The sequence below is a fragment of the Cebidichthys violaceus genome, unplaced genomic scaffold (genome assembly GCF_023349555.1).
Source record: "Cebidichthys violaceus isolate CVI_PGR_0920_01 unplaced genomic scaffold, fCebVio1.0.p SCAF_3, whole genome shotgun sequence".
Classification (NCBI taxonomy): domain Eukaryota; kingdom Metazoa; phylum Chordata; class Actinopteri; order Perciformes; family Stichaeidae; genus Cebidichthys; species Cebidichthys violaceus.
In genome coordinates, this window is record NW_027176483.1 from 3,044,856 (window position 1) to 3,071,538 (window position 26,683).

General features: G+C 42.3%; 2 protein-coding genes across 3 annotated transcripts; both read right to left on the reverse strand.

The window, feature by feature from the left end:
- Positions 1 to 632: 632 nt before the first annotated feature.
- smc1b (structural maintenance of chromosomes 1B) lies at positions 633 to 14,073 on the reverse strand. Of its 2 annotated transcripts, none has more exons than XM_068723059.1 (25): positions 13,924 to 14,073; positions 13,117 to 13,305; positions 12,503 to 12,615; positions 12,009 to 12,212; positions 11,149 to 11,387; positions 10,710 to 10,971; positions 9,994 to 10,134; positions 9,177 to 9,259; positions 8,816 to 9,023; positions 7,656 to 7,841; positions 7,376 to 7,570; positions 7,091 to 7,237; positions 6,844 to 6,981; positions 5,796 to 5,912; positions 5,319 to 5,425; positions 4,810 to 4,951; positions 4,561 to 4,706; positions 4,320 to 4,473; positions 3,957 to 4,058; positions 3,588 to 3,744; positions 3,339 to 3,493; positions 3,079 to 3,230; positions 2,382 to 2,451; positions 1,251 to 1,361; positions 633 to 1,162 (listed from the first exon to the last, which is right to left on the reverse strand). In XM_068723059.1, exons 1-25 carry the CDS (start codon positions 14,030 to 14,032, stop codon positions 1,052 to 1,054), a joined length of 3,738 nt encoding a protein of 1,245 aa, XP_068579160.1. In that variant the 5' UTR covers positions 14,033 to 14,073; the 3' UTR covers positions 633 to 1,051. The 2 variants fall into 2 exon arrangements, with proteins under 2 accessions (XP_068579160.1, XP_068579159.1); XM_068723058.1 differs by having other exon boundaries at positions 3,588 to 3,753.
- A 1,898-nt stretch (positions 14,074 to 15,971) lies between these two features.
- cpa4 (carboxypeptidase A4) lies at positions 15,972 to 24,274 on the reverse strand. Its single transcript, XM_068723807.1, has 12 exons — positions 24,185 to 24,274; positions 23,490 to 23,629; positions 21,979 to 22,060; positions 20,872 to 21,006; positions 20,681 to 20,779; positions 19,735 to 19,836; positions 19,545 to 19,646; positions 18,936 to 19,046; positions 18,740 to 18,830; positions 17,886 to 18,085; positions 17,016 to 17,100; positions 15,972 to 16,269 (listed from the first exon to the last, which is right to left on the reverse strand). Exons 1-12 carry the CDS (start codon positions 24,257 to 24,259, stop codon positions 16,082 to 16,084), a joined length of 1,410 nt encoding a protein of 469 aa, XP_068579908.1. The 5' UTR covers positions 24,260 to 24,274; the 3' UTR covers positions 15,972 to 16,081.
- Positions 24,275 to 26,683: the final 2,409 nt, after the last annotated feature.

Consider the following 26,683-nt stretch of genomic DNA (forward strand, 5'->3'; position numbering starts at 1 on the left):
ATAGTTTACAACATTTACACAATGGAGAAAATAACATTTATACTAAAAAATGTAATTGAGACTCAGTTAAAGGAACATCTTTAAATTAAAAGGAATATATTTTTCTCCAAAAGTAGAATCAATACGGGTTGATATGAAATGAGTATATAAATATTATGCACATGTGTATACGTAGGTGTACATAGATATATGTATGGGTATGCATATGTATGTATATATACAGTTCATGTACATTTTGTTGTTCGTTTAAGAAATGGATCCTTTTCCCCATGTTGTTTGTGTTATGTGTGTGTTTTGTATGCAGTTGGCACTTTTGTTTATTTGTGCTGTAATGAAAAGTAAATATCACAATATAAAAGTACTCCATTCCACGTAAAAGTTCTGCATTAAAAGTATACCGTAAGTATAAGTATACAGTCAGCAAAATGTACCACAATAAAAGCACTTAATGCAAAAAAAACAACAACCTGAAAATGACTTAAAACGTATCCATGAAACATGACTATGAAACATATATTTTAAGTAGTTGCCTATTAAATAAAAACCTTAATATTGAATCAACACTTTTTAGTGTAATTGTGCGCCAGTGTTCAGCCCTCCACATGATAAAACACAACATCAGATATGCAAACGACATCTTTAACTCTGTAGATTTAATGAACAGGACAAAAGTCGAGCTTAAAAGCACAACTGGAATACAAAACACTTCCAAGTAACATTAACAAGTAGAAAAACAAGTGATACACCAACATGCATCACTGTGGAATTAACTTAGACATAAACAACATTTTAGGAACACAAACAGAGTCTTTTAACGCTGTTCTACTGAGAATCAGACCATCTGAATGTGGTCATTTGTTGGAGTAAAACTGCTGCATTTCAGACACAAAACAGGCTCATAAACGTACAAAAAACTATTGAGTAAAACAGCCTGAAATTGAACGTAACTATCCATCTAATAATAAGATCACTACTTTGACTGAGAACACAGGAGGACAAAACTGAAGGAGCCATACATACATAGAAGGGGCTTCATGCAGGTGAGTCCAGGCTACACGAGTCCGGTCTTCTCCGGGTCCGCCTGTCTCCCGTTGTCCTCGTCAACCAGAGGATAGGGACGCAGGTCCAGGGTCAGAATGCGGCTGAACATGCACCCTTCAAACTGTGAAGAAGAGAATAGTCACTGTATTGTCACACATACATGAATGAGTTCTTCTTCTTCTTCTTCTCGTTATAAAAAGGTGCGTTACATCTGAGTGGACTCCCAGCAGAGCGTCGGCCCTGGAGAAAAACTCCTCCTTCAGGGAGATGACAATGATCTGCATGTTCTCTCTGGACTCCTCTCTGATGAAACTGGTCACCTGGATGCAAACACACGAGACGTGCACGGATGCAATTCATCAAAATGAGGTAACAGCGCACAGTTGAACACAGTCAAACGTCACGATTGCATGATGTAAGATGAGATCCTCTTGGCTTGATTCAAAGGCTGAAGTGTTAGCAACATGCTAACAGCTAGAGCCTATGTAATCCTTCACAAGCGTCAAGATCACAACCTCGATGGAGAGGACGTTTGAAATGAATGACCGGTACTCGTACAAGTTACTGTATGAACAGCTGGCATACGCCTGAGCTCGTCTGGTGGGAGGGGCTTAGGACAAAGAGGGGAGGAGCTGTATTTTATATATATTTTTCAGCTTCAACTCAACCATAAAATGCTCTATATTGTCCAACCAACGGTCCAGATTGAAAGACATTCAGTCAAATAGACAAAGCAAGTCCTCACACTGAAGGGCAGTATTATCCTGTAAGAGCTCATCCAGTTTAAGACTCTGGTGCTAGCCTACAGGGCAGTGAAAGGAACAGCTCCTTCCTATCTCCAGGCCACGGTCAAGCCCTACACCCCCGCCCGACCACTTCGCTCTGCTGCCTCGGGGCGATCGGTCGCCCCGTCGCTCAGAGGTCCTGGCGGCCGATCGACCCGGTCACGGGAATGAACTTCCCACTGACGTCAGGACAGCGGAGTCGCTGCCCATCTTTCATCAGGCTGAAAACCCACCTCTTCAGGAAGTGCTACCCTGAGCCTTCCACTCAGCACTTATTGTATTCATACTAGCTTGTTGCACTTATTGTATTCGTACTACTTATAGCATTAACTGTTTTTCTTGTTTCTGCACTGTACTTTGGCTCTGAGTTATGCTCTGCTTCATGCTCTTAGATGCTTGTTTGGAAAAGGAAATGTACTTATGACTTCTGGTGACTAGTAGTTCTTTTGATCACCAATGTTGATGCACTTATTGTAAGTCGCTTTGGATAAAAGCGTCTGCTAAACGACTGTAATGTAATGTAATGTAATGTAACTGTGAACCCTGGGGTCGTACCTTGCCTATGTTGGTGTTGTCCAGCGCCGCGTCCACCTCGTCCAAGATGAAGAAGGGAGCCGGGCGGAAGCTGAAGCACAAAACACCAAACGGAGTCAAACAGAGTCAGTGAACCGGCGGCGTGGGATAAAATGGAACGAGTGCTTCAAAAGAGGCGATAAAAGTCTTGAATTTAAGAAGGTTTTTAGTACAGAAGAGCAGCGGGGAGACGTCAAATGACTCTTTAGAAGAGAGTTCTTTGCATAAAGTTAATGGTGTGAAAGAGGAGAGGATCAACAGGCTCTCCACATTACAGAGCCTTTACTTTAATAGTCCATTCATCAGTTTAAAAACTCCCATTAAGTTAAGTACCCAAAGTCTACTGGCTTTGCCCCACAAAAGTTTCTGAAAGATGTTTCCGTGGCGCGTCAACAGCTCTGGTAGCTCCTTCTTTGTTGTTGTTGTTGTATAGCTGCGGGGAGTAATTACCCAGCTGTCCAGCTCACGCAGATTATGTTCAACGATTTTGGGCAAATAGGATGTTGGTAAATCAATCTGTCATTCCAGATTTATTCATCTGTTTATTCTAACGCTTTGCAATCCAACCAGCGCACAACATCCTCTGTCTTTGGACCCTCGGATGGGAAAAGGAAAGACATAAACCTCTTGTTTTGTTTCTTGCTATCTGGTGTGTTTGATGTGTTTTGGGGAGTGTTACCTGTGGATGGCGAACACCAGGGCGAGGGCAGCGATGGCCTTCTCTCCACCAGACAGGTTGTCCATGGACATGAAGCGTTTCCCCGGCGCCACGCAGTTGTAGTTGATCCCGCCGAGGTACGGCTCGTCCGGATTCTCCGCACTCAGGATGGCCTGCAGCGCAAAATGCAAAGCCCGGCGTTAATGAGAACTGTGTGGAGTTTACACCGTTTGGGGTTGAGAGCGTGTTTCTGCGGTTGAGGTCGTTTTGTTTCGCGTCACCTGGGCGCTGCCGTTCCTGCATATGCGTTTGTAGATCTGATCGATTACGACGCACACGTGTTCGAAGCAGCGGCTGAAGCGGTTCATGCGTTGGGCTTTGACTCGCTCGAACTCCTGACCGCATTTTCGGGTCGCTTTGGCGCTGGCCTCAAACGCTGAGCGAAGGAGACGGGGGGGGAGACAAACAAAGTTGACTCAGCAGTCCGGGTACTTCAGTTACACTTGAATATGCTTTGAAGAACAACATACCGTCCTTCACTTCCTGTAACTTGTCCCTGACCTCCCTCATCTTGGACAGAGCCTTCAGGTTTGGGGTCGTGGTGCGATGCAGCACTCCCTCTACGGAGGAGACCGACTCCTTCAGCCTCTCCAAGAAGGCCTCCACCTCCTCCTCTGTCTGCAGACTCTGCAGACTCTGCGCACACACACACACACACACACACACACACACACACACACACACACACACACACACACACACACACACACACACACACACACACACACACACACACACACACACACATTCAACGCACGTTATAGGTGCATTTCTGGTCGGTAGGAATAAAAGCAGCACCGAGAGAAGATCGGGACAGTGATGAGGCTCGACGTCTCGACCCTGAGTTCTGCTGCGTCCAGGCCGGAGTAGTCGATGACCAGCCGCGCCTCTCTCTCATAGATGTTCATGGTGGTTGAAGTGCTTTCAGATTCCGTGTCCAGCTGCACAGCAGAGAGGAAGTCAGACATCAGATGAGACACTAAAAGCGCTTCAGGTCGCTTTATTACTTTTGTAGCTTCTCAAAAGCCAGCAGGGTTTCTCAGACTGTATTACTTTAATGTGAGGAGGTTTCTACAGCTTCTTTTATTACATCCCCCCCCCCCCCCCCCCCCCCCTTTTTTTTTAAATTAACATCCAGTACTTTTCCCAAACTGTGCGGGTGTTGAAAAGAGACAGAGAAGGGTTCGTTCTCTCCGTCTCACCTGCACCTCGCTGATCTCGTTCAGGCTCCCCGACAGCAGAGTGAGGGGCAGACCCTGGATCTTGCAGGCCAGCAGCATGTTGTGTCTGGCCAAGCGCTTCTGCTCCAAGGCCGACTCCGCACACATCACCTCCCGCTGAAGCTTCACCAGCTCTCTGCGAGGAAGGTTGGGATTATGAACTGGCAGAATATATAGAGGACGTAAAAGGAGTCGTTAGTGGCCGCATGTGTTTGAGTGTTACTTGTTGATCTCTTTGAGGGTCTGGGTCTCCTGGTCCAGCTCAGCTTTGGCAGCGGCCACCTGGCTCTTCTTAAACAGCAGCTGGTTGTTCAGCTCCAGCTGTTTGTTCTGACCGTCCTCCACCGCCGTCAGCAGCTTCTCCTCGTCCTTGAGAGAGGTGGAAACGTCAGGCTGGAAAAGTCCGCCACTGAAACATCCCTAAACTGGACACAATCGGTGAGAAACCAGAACGACTGCCTGAGTCCACTACCTCCCTCTGCTCGGCCATGGTTCTCTCCTCCTTGTCGATGGTTTCCTCCATTTGGTGGAGCTTTTTTTTCTGCTGCTCCAGTCGGTCTTGTTCGTACTCCAGCCGAGCGTTCAAGCGGGTGCACTGACTCTCAAACTCCAGCCTGAGACGAGAGACATGTCCAAGTGTCCAATGTTAAAGTCTAATTATAAAAACCAAATCAATGTAATACAAGCACAAGACATGCAAGTAAACACAACTAGTTTATTTTACAAGTATATATTTTTTACTCTTTTATTGTAGCAACTTTTACAGGCATTTAATGATTAGAGTCATATTGCAATTGTATAAAAAAAACAAATTCTACTTTTCAAGTTTATCATGTTCATCAGGGATTTGGCTGTTGAAGCTCAGCACATACAGTATAATATATATATATATATATATATATATATATATATATATATATATATATATATATATATATATATATTATATATATATATATAGTATTGTGTGGTTTGTTGTACCGCTTCTTGTCGAGCTCGGTCTGCTGTTTCAGGCTCTCCTGTTCGTAATCCCTGATGTTGTCCACACCAATCTCAGCGCAGAAGTCAGAAAACACCATGTCCTCCATCTACACGCCCAACGTCACAACGTCACAACATCACAACGTCACAACGTCACAACGTCACAACATCACAACGTCACAACGTCACAACATCACAACGTCACAAATGGAGCCTCGCAATCTGAATTCAACAGGGGAAAAGGAATGGAAGGACCAGAGCAAAGCACCAGAGGAGGGCTTCCTCTCGCCGCGTGAACAGAATAAACCAACACAGTAAAGTTACAGTACGAGCCGCTAGACGATGTCCGATAGCTTCAGCAGATGTCAGTGAAAACCCTATTTGGTGTTATAGCATCCTGTTGTTATCCCGTGGTCAAGACCCAAAACCCAACGCCGCCTCATGATATGCGATACGCTGCTGAGAGCGATGAAGTACCTGGTCGATCTGGTCTCTGATCTTCTTCATCTCGGCTTCCTTTGCCTCCACGCTCTCCTGCTGCATCTGAATCTGAGAGTCCAGGTTCGCTACTTCGCTCTCCATACGAGAAATCTCCTGAAAACAATCGGCAGGAGATTCACCTTCTGCTTCCCGTGTCACCGTCGCACAATAACTCCATGTACATCTCCCGTGATTCGGGTTTTGACAGAGCGAGGACAAAGAACTAGCGGTGCAACTTGTGGTTCGGATCGTCGGGATCAGAGTCACGGATCGGATCAGCACAAAAGAAAAAAGGGAGCAAATATAACTTTTAAAGATCTCTGATCACGTTTTTTTGCCCCTGATACTACAAGGATCCAGGCTGTTATTTTTGCAGACAGTAAACCATCAAATATTCTTAATGTTTTCCTTTTACTTTGTTACAGTAATTTATTACATGTGAACGCATCATAACGTTATCATTTACCTTCACCCAAAACTCGTTTTCACTGAACAGAGCCTGAAGGCATCAGAGCGTAACTGAACTGAGCCTTCGTTCTCCTCGTGGTCGACGGCGGTCTCAATCGCGCTAACATCTGAATAAGTCACCGCTCTGTGGTTCTGTGTCTCTGTGGTTCTGTGTCTCTGTGTCTCTGTGGTTCTGTGTCTCTGTGTCTCTGTGGTTCCGAGTCTCTGTGTCTCTGTGGTTCTGTGTCTCTGTGTCTCTGTGTCTCTGTGTCTCTGTGGTTCTGTGTCTCTGTGTCTCTGTGGTTCTGTGTCTCTGTGGTTCTGTGTCTCTGTGGCTCTATGTCTCTGTGTCTCTGTGGTTCTGAGTCTCTGTGTCTCTGTGTCTCTGTGGTTCTGTGTCTCTGTGTCTCTGTGGTTCTGTGTCTCTGTGTCTCTGTGGCTCTGTGGCTCTGTGTCTCTGTGTCTCTGTGGTTCTGAGTCTCTGAGTCTCTGTGTCTCTGTGGTTCTGAGTCTCTGTGTCTCTGTGGTTCTGTGTCTCTGTGTCTCTGTGTCTCTGTGTCTCTGTGGTTCTGTGTCTCTGTGTCTCTGTGTCTCTTACCGCTTGGCATTTCGGGATGTTTTTCTTCTGCATGTTTTCCAGTTCTGCTTTGGAGTATTTGAGGCGGGTCTGAGTGCCCTGAGCCTGAGCAGCTGTCTGTTTCAGGTCCGAGTCCTTCCGCTTCAGCTTCATCAAATCCTGTCAGAGGGACAAAACACACACAGTGGCAGCACGTCACACCTCTCCCTCCTCCTCCTCCTCCTCCTCCTCCTCCCCCGTCCGGATATTTTGCGCGTGTTTGACTCACGCGCATCTCTGCCGTCAGCTTGTCCTTGCGCGTCTTCAGCCGCATCATGTCCTTCTCGTCCCAGCACTGAGCTCTGCTCCGCAGGTAGCTGGAGCCTCCAGAGATCACGCCCGCCTTCGTGAAGAGCGTCCCGTCCAGAGCCACCGTCTACGGGAAACACATCCGCCTCGCATTTCAGACAGCGAGTAAGTGAGCAGGTTCAGGGCTGCCGGTGGTAATATTAGAGGAGCCTGTGTGGATCTATAATGTTGCCATAATTCTTTTATTATCATCCTCAACCCTTACCTTAATGCGCACCGGCCCGTCGAAGGCCACACTCCTGGCGTCCTTGATGGTCTCACACACCAGAGCGTTGCCGCACACAAACTGCACCACTTTCCTAAGCTGGGCGGCGGCGCCTGCGCTACCGCTAACCTGCACAACATCGACCACCATCTTGGCACCGGAGATCTCCCTCAGCCGCTCATTCAGAGGACTCACCTGGGCGACGCAGGGTGGGGATGGTTATCACGCATGTTTACGCGCCGCTCTTGATTTTCAACCATCCAAAAAAAATGTTACTCACGTCCAAGTAGTCGATGGGCAGGAAGGTCTCGCGTTCGGCTCCCTCCTCCTTGATGAAGGAGATGCAGTCACGGGCCACTTTCTCCGAGGACACGACGACGGCGTTCATGAAGTGGCCAAACACCTTGATGACAGCCAGCTGGTACTTCTTATGGATCGGGTTGCACAAGTCAGACAGACGACCGAACTGGGACAGGAACGATAACGAGAGAACATGTGAAGAAGAAGAATTTAGGGCTTTCTGAACCTCAAAAAACAGAGAGTAATGACAGATATTTATAAATAATTACCTGGTTCACAAGGTTTAAATATCTATCTATATATCTATATATATATATATATTCCTCTCTTAAGAAGCAGCCAGACATTATGAGTGGCACAGACAAAAAGCCCACAGTGAGTGTGAAGACGAGGGACTTGAAATGACTAAAGTGGTTTATCGCTACTGTATCTTTTAAAGATGCTTGAAGGGAAAGAATGGATTCATAGGGATTATATGTAGGGATTCATGATCATCTTCCAGGAAACTGAATTGGACACGAGGGGCGTTTGATATCAGGGAGTTGACCGATCTTACTGTCAGGGCTTGTGCACTGCAGCGCTCTCCGAGGTGCTGATCCTGCCGCTGGGAGCAGGAACTTCCAGCCAATAACTCACCGTAACTAATCATTGATTTATAGATACTCGGTGTGTCACCATTTTGGAGTCGGAGACGAAGACCCTCCAGCTTCTCTAAAGTCGCTGGTGTGAAAAAAACAACTACAGTTTTGTCAGCTGGAGAAGATTTAAAGAGCAGCAGCAGCAGTGGAGCCGCCCTCCGGTAGCAAAGAAAACAGAGCTCAACAAACTCGTGATTCACTGCTTTGTAAAGTAAAGCATGTTGGGAAGTGACAGTGTGCTTCACGGTGCATTCAGGTGAACATCGTAGACTGATGAACTCAAGCTCTTGTTGTAAAACACCCTCCTGCCATCTAGTGGATGCTGTATATCATTTTTATAACAAACACTTGTTTTAGCACCATAAGTTGGACGGTTGCCAAGTGAATTTAGTTACAAAACCTTTTTTTGGTTTTCGTGCTTTTTTATTTTTCCCGTGACAAATAATTCCTTTAATGCGTCTTCAGATGCCTTCTGTCTTATCTCTGCTCGTCCGTCGCTTACCACCGTTTCAGGGAAGAGTCTGCGGAGCTTCTCCAGCAGCTCTTTGCGCCGCTGCTGGGATCGGCTCTCCTGGCTGTCCAGATGGGCGTTCCCCAGCTCCTCCAGGACCCGGCCCAGCTCCTGCTTCAGCTCCTCGCTGCGCTGGCGGCCTCGCTGCAGCTCGGCGCCGAGGCTCTCCTCCAGCGCACGGCACTTTTCAAGGGACGACCTGAAACGCACAGCAACTCTATGATGTTTTGTCGGGATTCCATCTGTGATTGTTACATCCTTATTTCAGGAAGTATTAGAATTTGTTCAATCAACAGCTCCCCTGACAAGTCAGGGACAGACCGGCACCATTAAGGTGTGCAACATGTCGTACTTGCAGGATTTGGTGTAGTCCTCCAGCGTCTCTGCTCTGCGCAGCAAATCTTCCAGCTGAGTCTGGCCGTTCCTGATGGCGACCTAAAACAGAGAAATTAAAGCGACTGGAACTATTTTTTTGTGTCTTGGTTCACTCTCACTGCTCGTGTTCTGTGTCACAACCTGCTCAGACAGTGAACACAGTGGAGAATTTAGTAGCAAAAGAAAGCCAGACATTTCCCTCAGGAGACCAAAAAACAGAGCTAAAAGAAGAGTGAATATTGTCTTTACAGCAGTTTAAGTTAAGGTCATTATTAATAGGGTTGGGTACCGAAAACCAGTGCCAATATGCCACCGGTTCCTATACAACCGGTGCCTACCGGCCCGAAACGCAACGCAGATTTCGCTGCTTCCTTTCGGTGCCTTTCGGTGCCGAGGCAAATATGCTCATATTTCTGCAAAAGAATTGCTGAAGTTTATTTATATGTATTTAAGTATACTGTAAACTGTTGTTAACAGTTAATATATTGTTCATAGTTTGAAGTTAAAAAGTTTGAAGCTGTAGTTTGAAGCCAAGTGTTTTGTATTTATTTATATTTATAGTATACTTCAAACAGTTAATATATTGTTCAATCTGAAGAAAACAAATTGCCTTGGCAATAAAAAAAAGTCTTTCTTTAATGTCGTCAATCGTCGTTTTGTGTTTGTTTTTTTTAAAGTATCGGTTCAGGCAGCGTTTAAAATTATCGTTTTAAAAGTATCGTTTTAGCACCGGTATCGGGAACAACCCAAACGATCCGCATCCCTAATTATTAATGTGTGCCACTGACGGTTACCTCCACCTCCTTCTTGCGGCGCTGGTCGAAAGCCATCTTCTCGTTGTCCGCCCTCACGTCCCAGTGCAGTTTCTCTGCCTGCTGGCTGAGGACAGCCCCCTGCTTTCGGGTCAGCTCCTTCAGCTCTTTGTATCGCTCGCGCTGTCGCAGAGAAATAAAGAGAACGTCACGATACTTGAGATTTAGTAGTCTATAACAATACCAGTGAATTTCCACAATTCTTGTACAAAACAAAACAATACATTATGAGGCAATTGTTATTCAGCACAACTTATGAAAGCTTTACAATTTCAGATTCATGGCTGTTTAATATGCATTCATTTAACAAGATAAGCATCGGTGGTTATATTAGATTAAATCAGATACATGTAGTTGATATTGAACATTCTATTCAAGATAAATGAATCGGAACAAAACCCCCACATGTCTGATATATAAATATATTATTATAATCTGAACTGAAGTGTGGTCTTGAGTGCAGCTCTGCCATGGAGTTGAATGATGTTATCCAAACTCATTATGTGTAAGTCACCACTGTGCTGTAGACGGTGTATGTGAGTGACGCGTTGAAGATTTGCACCTACAGTCCACTGAGTTTATTATGATGTTGAGAAGATATGCTGCACAACATAACAACTTTACAACCCTGACCTTTATCTTCCTATAGTCAACATCACGTTCACCGACAGGAAAGGAGTTTTCTGACACAGACTCACCTGATCGTCATCCAGCTGGACGTCTCTCTCCGCGGAGGCTCCCTTCTTCTTCTTCTGCTGCTTCTCGTAGATCCTCCAGGTCCTCTCCAGCTCAGAGATCTCCTGCCGTTCCTCCGCGAGCTCCTGCTCTTTAATAGCGATCAGCTTCTGACTCTTCCTCAGGGCTTCACGGACCTCCTCCGCCTTCTTCATGTGATGGGAGCTGTTAACCTTGGCTTTGATGTACTGGGATCGAGACTGGGACAGGACGTGCTCCTGGACTCTGAGCGACAGAGCGAGAGAAGGACCTAAGTCCATTTATTCAGTTAAACATTGGCAGCTTGTCTTTAAAACATCCCTGCATGTGGAAACAAAACAGCTGGCGAGGGTCAAATTAAATGTATCCTTAACTTACTTAAGGGTATTTTCTGATATGCTGCTTAATCATTTTCAAACGCACCTGATCTCCTTCTCTATGTGCTGCTGCTCTCTGCTGAGGCGTCCGTGGTCCTTCTTGTTGGTTTTGAACGTCTGCTCTTCCTTCACCAGCGTGTTGTTCTTAGCAGCTGCAGCCAGCTGTTTCTCCCTCAGGGTGTCGCTGAGAGCGTCGACGCCCTTCTCGTTCCAGTAGAGCTCAGCCAGGCTCAGCTGCAGGCGGCTCTGGTGAAGGTTGTCCAGCAGCTCCTGGTACCTCTGGGCCTGGTAAAGTGGGAGGAAACCAGTTCATGGATTGAAAGGAGAGCTGAAGAGAAACTAAAGCCACTGAACTACAGTTCAAACATCAGTAATTTAGTGAGACAAACTTAACTCTGCTGCTACATCAACAGAGAAATCATTCGGCCGCATCCCAGAATGGAGGCGAGTATGAAGTATCATTAGAAGAAAATTAAAATGAATCAAAAGTGCAAAGATTGCCAGATTGACGGTTGCAGACACAAGCACAGACAGACCCCAGGTGATGCTCAAGCATCAGCCCTTTCACAAAAATAAGTGCACTTTTTGCAAGATTTGTTTCTTAATTTATTTTATATATAAGTTTTGCAATTAAACAACGTCCGGCAATCTTTATTGCCTTCCAAATCTGAGAATCTGACAATCCACTTCATGGTGGGTTTAAATAACACTACCTCTGTCACCTTTTGTGTGCAGAAGCAGTAACAGCAGCAGACGTGACAGTTGTATAGAAGCACTGTGTCCTCCAGATTGAAAAATGAACAAAAGCCACCGGCTCTCAGCCACACAATTCATTTGTCTGTGAGTGCTTATCAATGTAGCTGGCAGGTGAAATAACTGTGTATAAAGGTGTGTTGTTGACTTTACCTCTATTTTCTCCTGGGACACCTGTTTCCTCTCGACGGTAGCAGATTTCTTCTTGTTGAAGTGAAACTGCGTGTCCTCTTTAGCCTTCAGCAGGGCCTTTTTCTTCACGTCATACTCTGCAGCAAACTCTCTCGACTGACTGATGCACTCAAACATCTTGGTCCTCTCCTTTGGGTCCTTCAGAGCTATGGACTCCACTGACCCCTGGTGGGAAGAATAATGAGCAACAGACTCGTTTGTAAAGCATTATTACTACCGGGCCATTATAACGGTAAGTCGCTACATAACTCTGTAACAGAAATTAGTGTTTGGGATCGAACCTACAGGATTAATAAGTTACATAATTTAACTTTAAATAGGGACAATACTGTGTATATTCTCAATTGAAAATTGTCTGGGCAGAGAAGCATGAATATAATGAGTATATTGTACTAGTGAGTACACAACAGCATGTTTACAAGTGTAGCTACACTAATGTCTATAACAGTGTTTACCTGGAACACCACACAGTTTCGGGCTTTGGTCACAATGCCGATCTTCTCCAACTCCTCGATGTATTTGGTCAGTGTGACATGAATACCATTGATGTGATACTCAGAGGAGTCACCTAAAAAAAACAACAACACAATAACAGGCAGTTATAACAGCAACTGATAGATCAAAACTTTGCCAATAAAACTACTGTCCTTATCGCTACTTGATACTACTGGGAGCACCTGGTGAAATATGCTTTTCATTCTTTTGAAGCTGTGTGAGATCTGTTTAATGCGAAGTAGAATTAAAATAAAAGCAACTTAATTGTGCAGCATGTTAGGTAGTTATCTACCAAACATTGCCAACAAAAACAATACATATATAGAGTAACTTTGTACACACATGTGCTAGTGTCATTTAAAGCTCTATATATATATATATATATATATATATATATATATATATATATATATATATATATATATATATATAGTATATTACATAGGTCGCTTTTCTAGACAACTGTATTGCCTTTAGCCTGCCCTGCATTGAAACACTGAAGCGTCCTCAACAGTTAACTACGAAACTACAAATAATATGTAAATACTCGCTAAGCTAAACTCATTAACCTGACCTGAGATGCTCCGGCAGAAGACGGTCTCCCGGTCCTTGTCGTCACAGTACCGCAAGGCCACGCGGGCAGCCTCGAGGACCGGCTGGCCCATGTGGGCTCCGTGGATCAGGTCCCTGAGGTGCTTCACCCGGAGAGAGGCGACCCGCTCCGCCATGGCGAAGCTCAGGGCGTCCATCACGTTGGACTTGCCTATAGAGTGTTTTTTAAAAACCATTAGCATATCTCTGAATAACGTAACGCTAATGGTTTTAACCGTTGACTTTAATGGTTAAGCTTGCATTAAAGCTAGCTAGCTACGTTTGCTAAGCTAGCCTTAATTTAAGAGGCATTCATGTTAACACAAATAAATGTTTTTATGCTCTATTTTTTTTTTATTAACTCCAACATTATATTCAGTGATTTATAAATAGTCCGTTATCCTAAAAAGAGTAACATTCTAAACTTTAGAGAATGGGCCCAGTTCGTTAAGTCCTACTTTAGTTAGCTAACAACCTTAATATGAATTCAACTAAGCTAACATGCTAGTAGCATCGAGAGCTAACATTAGCTAGCAACGTTTGCTTAAGCTAGCCTTAATTTAAGAAGCATTAATGTTAACACAAATAAACGTTTTACCCGAAAAAGATAATGCTCTAGAGTTTTTAATTAATTCCAACAGTATATTCAGTGATTTATAAATAGTCCATTTTCTTAAAAAGAGTAATATTCAACATTTTAGAGACTAGGCCAAGTTCGTTAGGTACCATTGTAGCATCGCCAAGCTAACGTTAGCTAATAGCTAACATTGACTGTTAAAAGTTCACTCACCAGAGCCGTTTGTGCCAATTATACAATTGAATCGCATGAACGGGCCGATAACGTTTTTCCCTCGCCATGACTTGAAGTTTTCAATATCAATTTGTTTTAGAAACCCCATTTTAATCCCACTTTGCTGGAGCAAGTCAAGCAGCTAACTAATGTCAGTTAAGTCAAAGAAAGGAGGACAGTGAGAGGCGGGAAGAAGCACTTTGTTCAACTTTTTTTTGATGTAACATTAATATCTTTATTCATGGCCAAACATAAAACAGCCAAAGTAATGTAATCCTTACTCTCATTTTGATGTTGATTTAATTCAGGAATACCACTGTGTATGAATACTCTGTTACAAGTCAAAAATGTACTTTTAGCATCAAAATATACTTCAAGTACTAAAAGTAAAACATACTCGTGATGCAGAATGGCTCATTTCAGAATAACATACATGATAGTATTGAATTATAATAATTCATGCACTGATATGTTTGTACTTTCATCCATATTAAGAACTCACAATCTAGATTTGATAATACTTTGTATTAATAATGTTGATCTACAAAGTTAAATTACATACGTAATGCAGTAAAAAGTACAATATTTCCCTCTGAAATGTAGTGGAGTACAAGTAACTAAGCACATTTACTCAAGTACTGTATTTAGGTACAATTTTGAGGTACTTGTACTACATTAACTTAACATTAGTTACTTTGCAGATTCGGATTGTTGATTTTTAGAATTATTATTTATGTAATGGAAATATGGATACTCAGCGGTATACAACGTTACCATTAAAGGGTTAGTGTACACAGTACACACAAAGCATCACTGTGATATAATATATATATATTATTCTGAAATGAGCCATTCTGCATAATGAGTACCGTATTTTCCGCACTATAAGGCGCACCGGATTATAAGGCGCACCTTCAATGAATGGCCTATTTTAGAACTGTTTTATATATAGGGCGCACCGGATTATAAGGCGCATAGAATAGAAGCTACTACAGTCAAACGTTTGACTGGGGTTGCGTTATGCATCCACTAGATGGAGCTGTGCTAAAGGGAATGTCAACAAAACAGTCAGATAAATCATTCAGTCAAACTTTATTGATTTTTGATTTCATTCACAATACGGTAACTTAAACGTAGAGGGGAACTTTTCCCTGATTCAGTAAACACGTAAAAGACACAGTCTGATACCACTAAATCAAACGTTAGTGCATTCACAATATAGTAACTCTCGAGCGGTGTTTACCGCTATTACTTCGGCGACGCCCCTGACTACGGTAGCCGTAATGCTGCAAGCGGTGCGGCTTTGTAGTTTACCAGTCGTACTGAAACATTTTGACAGAGCGCTGTGTACAACCAGTATGGATCAACCAATTAACCAATTGATCCATATATAAGGCGCTCCGGATTACAAGGCGCACTGTCGTTTTTTGAGAAAATTAAAGGTTTTTAAGTGCGCCTTATAGTGCGGAAAATACGGTACTTTTACTTTTGGTACTTGTAAAAGATCTGAGTAGTCCTTTTAATAACAGCTCATTTTATTGTATATTTTAACATAATTTAATGTAGTAATTAGTTAGAAATCAAAAAAGTGATTACAACCAACATTAAGTATTTAGCTGGAAAATGTCGCAAGAAATTTTGACATTGTGGCTGCTACTGCCTGAAAAACGTTATATATATATATATATATATATATATATATATATATATATATACATATATATATACATATATACACAACAATATTACCAGTAGTGTAGTCTTCTTTAATTTTCTGCATTTGAGATCGCTCCCGTTAAGATGTATGGAAATGGAGAACAAAGGAAGTAAGAAACAGTGACTTTATACTGTCTGTTTTAAAATATGTTTTTGTTTATTTGTATATTCTATGTATGTAGGTTGAGAGAAATGTAAAAAACGGAGTCCAGTTCCTTGTATGCGTATGCATACATGGCCAATAAAGCTGATTATGATTCTGATTCTTTTCAAAATAAACCTCCATCTTCACAGGAAGACTACTGAGTGACAAACGAGTCACGGACACACAACATATTCACGACTTTATTGGTCAATATTGAAGTCAAACATCAGCACAGAAAGGTGAGAACGTTGTCCCACGTCAGGTGAAAGTTCCCCCTGTTCCCACAGGTCACAGAGATCAGTAAGGATGATCACGGACGTACTCCACGATGTGCTTCAGAGCCAGCCACGTCTCGGAGGCGGTGGGGACGATCTGATTGGCCGGCAGGATGAAACCGTAGCGGCCGGTGTCCCTCAGCTCAAAGGCGAAGGAGTACTTGATGCCGAGGTTGTAGGACCAGTCGATGCTGCCGCCGCTGGCTTGATCTGAGAGGAGGAGGAGGAGGAGGAGGAAGAGGATGTGATGCAGATCTACTAACCACGGTTCAAAGATTTGCATTAACACATCAAATGAAAATGACTCCTTGAATTTGTCAAAGAATTATGATCACAAATACAGTTTTACAGTTGTAAAATGAACCCTTGTCAGTGCTCTCTGGTGTATGTAAGTGATCTAAAACATGTCTTTAGTACATCTGTCCTCTCATTTCTTGTCACTTATTGGCCCGTGTGTTTATTTATCGGCAATAATAAACCAAATACTGTCTTATGTATCGGTGCTAGTGGCTAGAATCAGGACCCGTTGCTGTATGATTAGTACTAATATTACTGGTATTTTAGAGGAATTGCAATTTATAATTTAACTTATAGTTCATTGTTATTCGTCATAATTACAGCTGTGTAACTTTGCCGTTTGAATTTGAAGTCAAATCAGAATCCAGATGTTTTGGAGCAGCTTACTGTTTATAATAACTCCCTTATTTTCTTATTTTGATGCAGAGACGTATTGATTAGCAGGAATGTAACACAATGTGAAAGCTCTGTTGATTTTTAATTTTAGGTAAAAAGTTGTATTTTGCTTTTGGGAGATGCACTTTGAATACAGACCAGTATTATTTGTATGAATAGATTTGTACTTTAGCAGTAATGTATCACAACATAATCGTTTATTATCAATAATTATAATTATAACTAATCGAAGGTGCCGTGAAGGGGAAAAGAAAGTAACTCACAGATGATGTTGCAGATGCTTCCGACCTTGTATTGGGTGCCGTAGAGGGACGTGAGTTTCTGCACTGCTGCTCTGCCCACAGAGTCCTGTTAGGAACCGGAAGAAAGGACCTTAATACTGTAGTGAGGTGCAAGTCAGTGGAGGAGGAAGTATTCAGATCCTTTAATTAATTAAGCAAAAGTAGCAGTGCATCATGAAAATACTCCACTACAAGTAAAGTACTGCATATACAACCTGAGAAGAATGTAAGTATCAGCAAAATGGACTGAAAATATGGAAAATAGAAGAACTCACTGTGCAGTAAAATGTTCCCTGTCAGTGTGTTACTACCATATATGGTGTTTCTGGATTAATATCACTGCTGCATCAATGTGTATGTTGCATTTCACCAGCTGATCCAAGAGCTTATTCATCTTGAGAAGTAGGAGGAGACTCTACTCTGATTTGCACTTGCCTCAGAGGGCTTTGACACACAAGAGGACTCTTTTTAGGAAGTTTCTCAATGTTAATATTCACAAAAAAAACTTGGAAGTATCGCTGCAGAAAAAGAGGATTCCTGTCTTGAGTTAAGAGAGATCATTTGTCATCTGCGGTAGCGATGAGTTTAAAATTTGCATCAATCCGGGAGCAAATAATTCGAATATTTTCAGCAATAAAACTTTAATTAGATGAGAAATTGTAACCTCAAGTTGTACAGCTAAGACTTTCAAAGTAGGGCAAAAGGCAGGATATTGCTTCTTTTTTTTTTTTGAATAATCATAAAACTTATTGAAGGATAACAGAGGCAGAAGTTGTCAAACTAGGTTGTAATAAAATTCAGCCGCCTCTCTGCTTTAGTTCACAGCTGTCACATGTGTTTTCCCCTCCTTACCAGCTCGGACTGATGCAAGGCGTTCTTGCAGGTGTACCCGTAGGGGTACATGAGCAGCTGGGAGTAGGCGTGGACGGAGATGAAGGCCTTGAAGTTGCCGTGGCTCTGGACCAGGTCCACCACGTTCTTCACCTCGACCTCGGAGTGAGCCGAGGGGCCGTGGTAGGAGTCGGAGCAGGGGTTCCTGCTGGCCCCGGGGCCTGGAGGCAGGAGACAAAGCGAACGGACGTCACGACACGACACGACCTGAAGAGGTGCAACCGGCTAAAACCAATGCATGTTAATGACAGAGCGACATCGCGGCCATTTGGGTATAAGGCATTACAATTCAACAGCTCCTCGTGCTATTAGAGTGCATTAGGTGTACTTAATAAATGGACAATTCGGTGTATAGTCACATGTCAAAACTAACATTTTGTTTCACCTAAGACACTGAAAATCATACCTTAAAAATCACTGAGATATTTCATCATATTTATTTGTGAATACAAGTTCTTGTGTAGAAACAGAAAATTGTTAAGCGGGAGGAAGTTCACATTTTAACTGATAGATGTCGTCATGAAACCTCCTCAAGCGTTCACCTACCAAAATTAATTGAATATGCAAATGACGCATTATCTTATCAAATTTGTGCTAATTTGCAATTATTTCCAGGACAAAAATCTGAACGTTCTTTCATTTTGTTGACATATTCGAGTCAAAGACTTGTTTCTTTTTATCTTTCCATTAATAAGAAAATACATTTTCTTTGCCATTGAAAATAGGAATAAAATGAAAAACGAGGAATGAAACTGGCAGGTTTGGTGTGTATGACAGCTACTGAAGTGGAGATTTATTTTTTCTTCTATACTGACCACCAAAGCCCGCGTCCCAGTTCCTGTTGGGATCCACTCCGCGGCACACGGAGCCGGAGTTCTTGGAGCGGGTCTTACGCCACATCCGGTCCTGCGCGTCAGTACACAGACTCAAGACAGTTAAGCACATAACTGCAAAGTATTTTCACATTTTTCTTCAGATCTAAACACTAAAACCAGGAAGCGAGAGACGTACGTTGGAGTGGGTGTAAGCGTAGCCGTCAGGGTTGGCCAGCAGCAGCATGTAGACGTCCATGGTGTCCAGCAGGGACGTCAGGGAGGCGTCGGTGCCGTAATCAGTGGCGATCTAAAGCAACAAACAAGGCTTTTATTTTGTAGAAAGGGAAGCGATCTTAACTGTCTCATGCAGGTGACAGTTTTTATCCAGAGTTAACAATGTGTGCAACAATAGAGGACAAAGAAAAGATCATTTCGGGTACGCCAGCTGCCTGTATCTGTGTCTTCGTTGTGTGCTTTGTGTGATGTTGTGCGATGCTGTTTTTGTTGGTCTGTGTTCGTATTAGCACAGAAGGAAGCAACACGATTTGTTGAGTCCATTTCTGGGCATTATCTATTCATCTGCTGATTAGTTTTTTTAAAGATTCATAGTGTTTTTTAGATTTAAAAACCCAAAGATGTTTAATTTACAATGAAATATGAGCAAGAAAAGCACCTTTAAGGGTTTATAAGTCCTTTCCGCTCTAATTATCCTACAGAACCTTCTTTCAAATGCACCTGTAACATCTCCTTTTGGATGTCTAACACATTCCACTCTCATCGCTCTCGTCTCGTGGACATGTTGTACCTTGTTGGCTGTCCACACTCCGGTGGCCTGAGACACCCATTCTCTGGAGTGGATACCGGTGTCCATCCAGATGGCAGGACGATTGTCTCCTCCAGTGCTGAACTACAAGACAACAGAATCCTCCCGTTACAAAGAAGACTGGATGTAAAGCTATGTTGGCGCTGCGGGTGACGACGCGTCCGGGTCCTACCTTGAGCACATACATGGGCCTGTTCTCATACGACCTGCCGATCTCCTGCTTGGTGACGAGCTTCGGGTGCTGAGCCACCAGAGAGTCCATCCAGCTGTAGATCTGAACGGGAGACGAGTTGATGATAATAAACAGAAAGACTTCAGGCGTTCACGAGGTTGACTAATCAACGGTAAGCTAACGAGCTCAAGAAAGGACTGCGTTCACATTTACATCAGACCACGAGATTTATGAAAAAGAAAACTTTTTTTATCCTCAAGTTTAGTTTTCCGACGACTTGATTTTATGTCAAACAAATTCCAAGATATATATACATGTATATATATATGTCTATATATGGATATATATTATCTGTATCTGGTTACCTTGACGCTCTGACTTTAAGCTCCTCCCCTCTTAAACAAAACAAATACATTTCTTACTTAAATACTTTAAATATAACACGACTAGTCAACTCACTGACGTAATAAATACATGAACATCGTGGCTCTGATGAAGTACAACCTGTAGATACTTGTGCGTTGTACTTTAATTTCCAATCTATTTCATGGTACTTTACACTTGTAATTGCAAATATTGTACTTTCTACTCCACTACATGTATTTTAAACCTTTAGATACTTTGCAGATTTATATTATTAATACAAAATATAAATAAAGTGATACATTACTATGTATAATTATAGGTTAAGCCACCCAGCAGTATGTAAAGTAATTATATTTAGTTCACATTACTTAATTGTACACATTAATGGATGCATCAATAGTGATATAATACACAGTATTTTATTCTGAAACTGTTCTGTGTAATAAGTATTTTAACTTTTGGTACCAAAGTATATTTAGAGGCTTATACTTTTCTACTTTTTCATCAGTAAGAGAGTATTTCCTCACTTTGCTACTTAAGTAATCAGAGTACTTCTTGAGGAGTAATTTGAAAACCTCACCGTCTCCAGACGATGATAAGCTCCGAAGTTGAAGCTCCTGCCGCTGCGCTCCTTCATCTGGTTCTCCTCCATCTCGGCCTTCTCCTCATCCAGGAGCTCCTGAATGAAAAGTGACACGCAGGAGACCTCCGGTTCAGCCGAGTCCTCGGATCATTAGCCGCGATAAAGGGGGGAGGCTTCAGACTACACACCTGCAGGTTGTCGATGACGACGGAGTAAGGGATGCCGCGGGCGGCGAGGTACTCCGTCACGGGGCTCACGCTGGAGCGAGGGACTCGGATGTCCACGGGGAGCTCGGCGGAGACCGGGTGGAGCCAGAAGTCCAGCTGGGATCCGACAGGGTTAGGATTGAGAAATCACAGACTGCACTTTGATACTCTGTCAGTGTCTCGTCTCCTCCGTTACGGTTCTAGTTCTTCATTAGAACCGATCTAAAGTTGATCTGTATCTGTGTGTAACAATGATTAACCAAATAACTCAACTGTGCAATAATCTTCTTTTATGCTGCACCTTTCAGGAACTATTTAAATTTTAATTCCTATTTATACTATTTACATTTAACACCCTACAGAGATCCCGCTGTTCAGCATTTATTTATTCACTTATTTACATTTATTTTACTTATCTATCTTATATTTATAATCCCTCATTTGTATTATTAACTCATATCTTCTGCATATATTGTGTTTTGCGTTGCAGAATTATAAATATTATTTTTTATTATATTATTAAAAGTCCTTCATTTCTATTTTCCTTATATTCCTGTGATGTACCACGCTGCACATTGTGATGCCCTTTGTCAGCTTGCTCAGCATAAATAAAGATGACTTATTATTATTATTATCTCCAAAACCCAATTTTGAGATATTACAGACGTTTAGCGAGAGTATTAAATCACCAGGAAATGCCCCGGTATGAATCTAAATCAGAGTTCAAGTCAGCTAAAACTTCTTACATTCTGATCTGTCGTTGTAAAATCTATCAAATACATTTTTGCATTAATGTATGACTTGGAGAGGGGGAGAGAACATTTAACAAACAGAATGAAATAAGAGGAAAGGTTCCTCTCTGCATCAATCGGGCCTCTTGAGAGTTTCTGACTTCCTGACTCTGTTGAACTTCAACCCACAACAACTCTCAAGTGGATGATTTAAGCTTGAGCTTGATTTGCCTTCTGTCTTTCTGGGAAAGGTTCATGCGAAACTGTCTGGCACGAGCAGCTGAGAAAACTTGAGGTACGTAGGTGTTTGCACAGCGTGTGTGTGTGTGTGTGTGTGTGTGTGTGTGTGTGTGTGTACCTCCCACTCCTGTTGATTCTCCAGAGCCTGCAGGACTTGCATCTGTTCGTCAGACTGCACACTGACCCTGATGACCTGATCTCTGGAAGGACACATTCATTTCAGAGGCTGAGCGTCGTTATTTATATTTTAGGTTTTTTGTTTTTTTTTGGGCAGTCTCTACGTGCGGAGCGAGTTCAGTAGAGGAGGAAGATTTAATTCACTGCTTACCAAAACGAAAAGCAGTTAATCGTGCAGAAGGGCTAGTACCCAGACCCAGAGTGACTCCCTTTAACACCACGGCAATTAAGGATTTCATCTTTCTCGAAACAAAAAGCTCAAGCATTTTCTGCCCATTGAATACAAATGTACTTTTTCAACTTGGATAGTTATTTGACTTGCTGATTATAAAGCATCCAAGGGGGGGGGAGACACACACACACACACACACACACATAATTAAGTCTCTAAATATTTTAATTAAATGACAAAGACGGCATGTTCTTTTAATAAAATAAACAGAGTTAATGGACTCTAATAGTAGATGCTTGAAAATGTAATCTCCAAATGTATTGTATTGTATTATATTTGTATTCTTTATGAATCCACGAACACTCTCCACCTTTCACCTCAATCACACTTCCTTCTCCTCTCAATAGAGCAGCTCTGCATCGCAGCACATTTTGGTTTATTTATCCGTCTTTTCCTGACTGACAGAAATGGTTGTTGGGCGCCACAAATGATGATTGCAGTTCAATTTATCATATCAATAACATATATATGTAGTAGGTATATAAGTAGGTTTTCAGGAGTCAAAATAAAGAGACGAGGAAAATGCAAAAGACAAGAATCATAAATATGTAATCATGCAAAGTATAAATATATACATATATATGTATATATGCGACTATACAGTACATATATATATATATATATATATATATGCATATATATATACTTACTGTATAAACGTATATAAATATATATATCCGTGATCCGTTACACCACTAATATATAATATATACTGTATGTATATATATAATATATACAGTATATACATATATACATATATAGTATATACTGTATATATATATATATATACGTATATAAATATATATAGCCGTGATCCGTTACACCAGTAATATATATATATACACACATATATATACATATATACATATACAGTATATACTGTATGTATATATATATATATATATATATATATATATATACTTATATACACACACATATATATACATACATATACTGTAAATATATATATATATATACATACATACATACATACATATACTGTAAATATATATTATATATATATTTATAAAACAAAGAGGGTGGAATGTGCATGAAAAAAGATGTAGTGTTGACGCCCCTGGCTGGCTTTACATATTTAGTGTCTACATAAATGAAGAACTTGGATGACGTCTGTGCCGGTCACAGTTCACACAGAGTTATTCATGTCAATGTGAAAGCTAAGGTAACGAATGAACAGCCCAGCGGACGTCTCCTCTCACCCAGTGAAGAGCCTCTCAGCGTTGGCCGCAGCCACGAGCCCCAGTAGCAGCCAGAGGCCTCTCATGTCGTCTGGAGGTCCGGACCGTGAGTCGGGCCTCAGCGTCTGCAGCCTCTTAAAACCCATCAGGTGACAGGTGGTCTGTTCACACACAAAGCAGAGTTGCCTCACTCTGCTGATAATCACACACACACACACACACACACACACCTCCTGTCTGGAAAAAGAAGAAGAAGAAAGAAAGCTGCTGATTCAGCTTTGTTTTATCTGGTGCTCAGCTGCAGATAGTGGTGGTTTCCCTCGATTCTCTCCTGACTTCATGTGAAGAAGTTTCCAGTGGTGGAAGAATACATCCACTAAAACAAAAAAAAGCACTAATACCATGCTGTCAAAGTACTCCACTAATTAAAAGTACTGCATTCAAAACATATGGAAGTGTCCTCATCATAAATATTCTTTATCTACAGTAAAAGTACTCATTGTGCTACTTATTGTGCTTATTAAGTAATAAGTGATTCAATATAGTTACTTCTTAAAGGAGTAAAGTAACTTATTACATTTCCTGAGTAACTTCTTGATATTAATCAGTGTGCATGATCAACGTTAAGGTGAATATTGACTCTAATTATGTCACCACATAACGGATCTGTAATATTATTAGATGAATATGAGCAACGTGCAACGAGCAACATTTACCATAATGAGGAGATTGTATTTATGCGTGAGAGCTCTATACAAGAAGGCTGCCGTCCACAGGTGAGTTGAAGTCATTAACCTTACTAATCTTCTTCTTCTTCTTCTTCACCACCAAACTGACGAACTCAGAGAAGAAGGCAACGAGTCCGAGCCAATCAGAGGCAGAGGAGGGCGGGTCTTAAGGTTGCTGATCCCTGGTTTAAATGAAGAGAAGTCCGAATGTTACGAGACACAAAGATGATTCGAACAACAGAGCACTTCCTACAACTCTCTGTTCTGAGGTCCTGAAAGAAATAGCTGTACAGTCGACTGGCCTAAAAACCACATCCCACACCTGATCCACCCGTGAGCCAGATCTGACCTCTGCGGCTGATCCCACTGACGCTCAATGGATGCAAACCTCTGCAGCCGAGCGCCAACATCTGGTGCAGAGGCTGAAAGCAGAAGAGTGGAGGACGTCACAGCAGCAGATGAAGGCCCGTGATGTTGAACCGAGACGTTCAACAGCCACACGAACAAGTGTCCCTACGGAGGTAACCGCCCTGAGATTCAAGAAACACTTGCATGTGGGCACCGCGGCCACTAGATGGCAGTGCACCACCAGACGTCTTCATGACGCTGCAGCCCGTTTATGGCTACAGTGAGTGACATCACCCTCTATTACTCAACGAGTAATAGAGAACATATGAATAGGCTCATTAATACTCGCTATAGTTGCAAACCTATATATGATATTATTACATTTAATTACAAAAGTAGATGTTTTTTTGTAAATCAAATGAATGAATGATCATGACTGCAGAGGGTTTTTTTTTGGGGGGGGGGGTTTGTGTTAAGTCATTCGTCCCGATATCCGCCGACTGATATCAGAATGTGCATCACAACAGCCTCCCGGGTCCCGTCAGCTGCTGTGACACCCCGCCAAAAAAAAAACAACCCTCCGCTTCTCTCAATAATTAATAATAATAAGAGTTTTAAACATGTCACTTCCCTTCCTTTTCACTCCCTAACACTCCACAAAGTGGGGGGGGGGGGGGGGAGTCGAGTCGGGGCTTTCCGTCTTTTTCTCAACGTGGAAATTATTTATTGCGATTCCTGCTGTGTTTGTCTAAAAGTTTAATATCGCCGTGAAAAGTGGCTTTACATGCAAATGTGGGTGTTGTAGAGCGCCCCCCCCCCCTCCTCCCCCCTCCTCCCCCCTTGTCATTTGCCTCTAAAAGCTATATGAACAAGGCACCCCCGACTAGCTCCTTCCACATGACTTCCTCTGCTACACTATAAATAGATCCATTTACATTGCATTTCATGGCTGAGCTCTCTCTCAATATTTCAGAGGCCCACCAGTAAATTGACCATTAATCATTTATTGCTCACTTGTTCATCTCATTTTGCACATATATATATATATATATATGTATATATATATATATATATATATATATATATATATATACACACTTTGATATTACAACGCATTCAACACAGTCAAGCCTTTTTTTTAATTTGTAGATTATGTCCGTAAATAAAACGGCGTACGAGAGAGAGAGAGAGAGAGAGAGAGAGAGAGAGAGAGAGAGAGAGACGAGATGATTTGACGTGTGATTCTGTCCAGTCTGGTGGTCAGATGACAGAGGAGGAGAAGTCGGTCACCTGTGACTTTCTTTCTTTGTTCTCTGATTCAATTACACTGTCAGACATCAGCTCGTGATTCACCTTTGTGTGTGTGTGTGTGTGTGTGTGTGTGTGTGTGTGTGTGTGTGTGTGTTCATTGTAAGGCATTGTTTTTAACGCACCGACTCTCCTTTGTCCCGAGAATAACTTTCAACAGCCGGTGTGAACGAGACATAATGAGAGCGAGAATGTGACATTTTCTCTCGCTGGTGAAAAAAAAAAAAAAGAAGGTAAAAGTCAGACTTGATTTAAAATGCGTCGAGGTGTGCGGCTGAACTTTCTCATCTATTTAGTCACCTGCCTCTTGCGCTGAATGCTAAACATTGGCTGAGGCTACAAAGATGCTCTTTGACTCTGAGGGCTGTTGATGTTTTAGATTTGTTGTTACCAGAGTTTAAAACCATCGTGTAAGAGCGCTGGTGATAAGTTCTGGCTCTCCAACTCCTGAGGCTGATACCTGTAACATATCAAGTTCATGAAAGTGAGGCCCAGTCCGGGCCACGCGACAGACTCTGTGTCTACCCCCCATGGTCAGGAGGAGGTCTGATCTTCACCCCCGGTATACAGTTCTCTTGTCCCCCCCAGAGTTACATTCCTCAGCCTATCGATCAGATCCCCCTTGGCTGATGACCCATTGTTCTGGTCAAACACCTCACGCAGCCAACACGTATACTTCCCCCGCTCCTGGTACATTCCTCAAACCCCCCCCCCCCCCCCCCCCCCACAGACACTCAACATACATACAATTCCTCACAGTTTCAGATTGTCTTCAGTTTCAGGCTGGTTTTTGTGGATTTGGAACTAGACACAGTTAAACATTGTGTAATA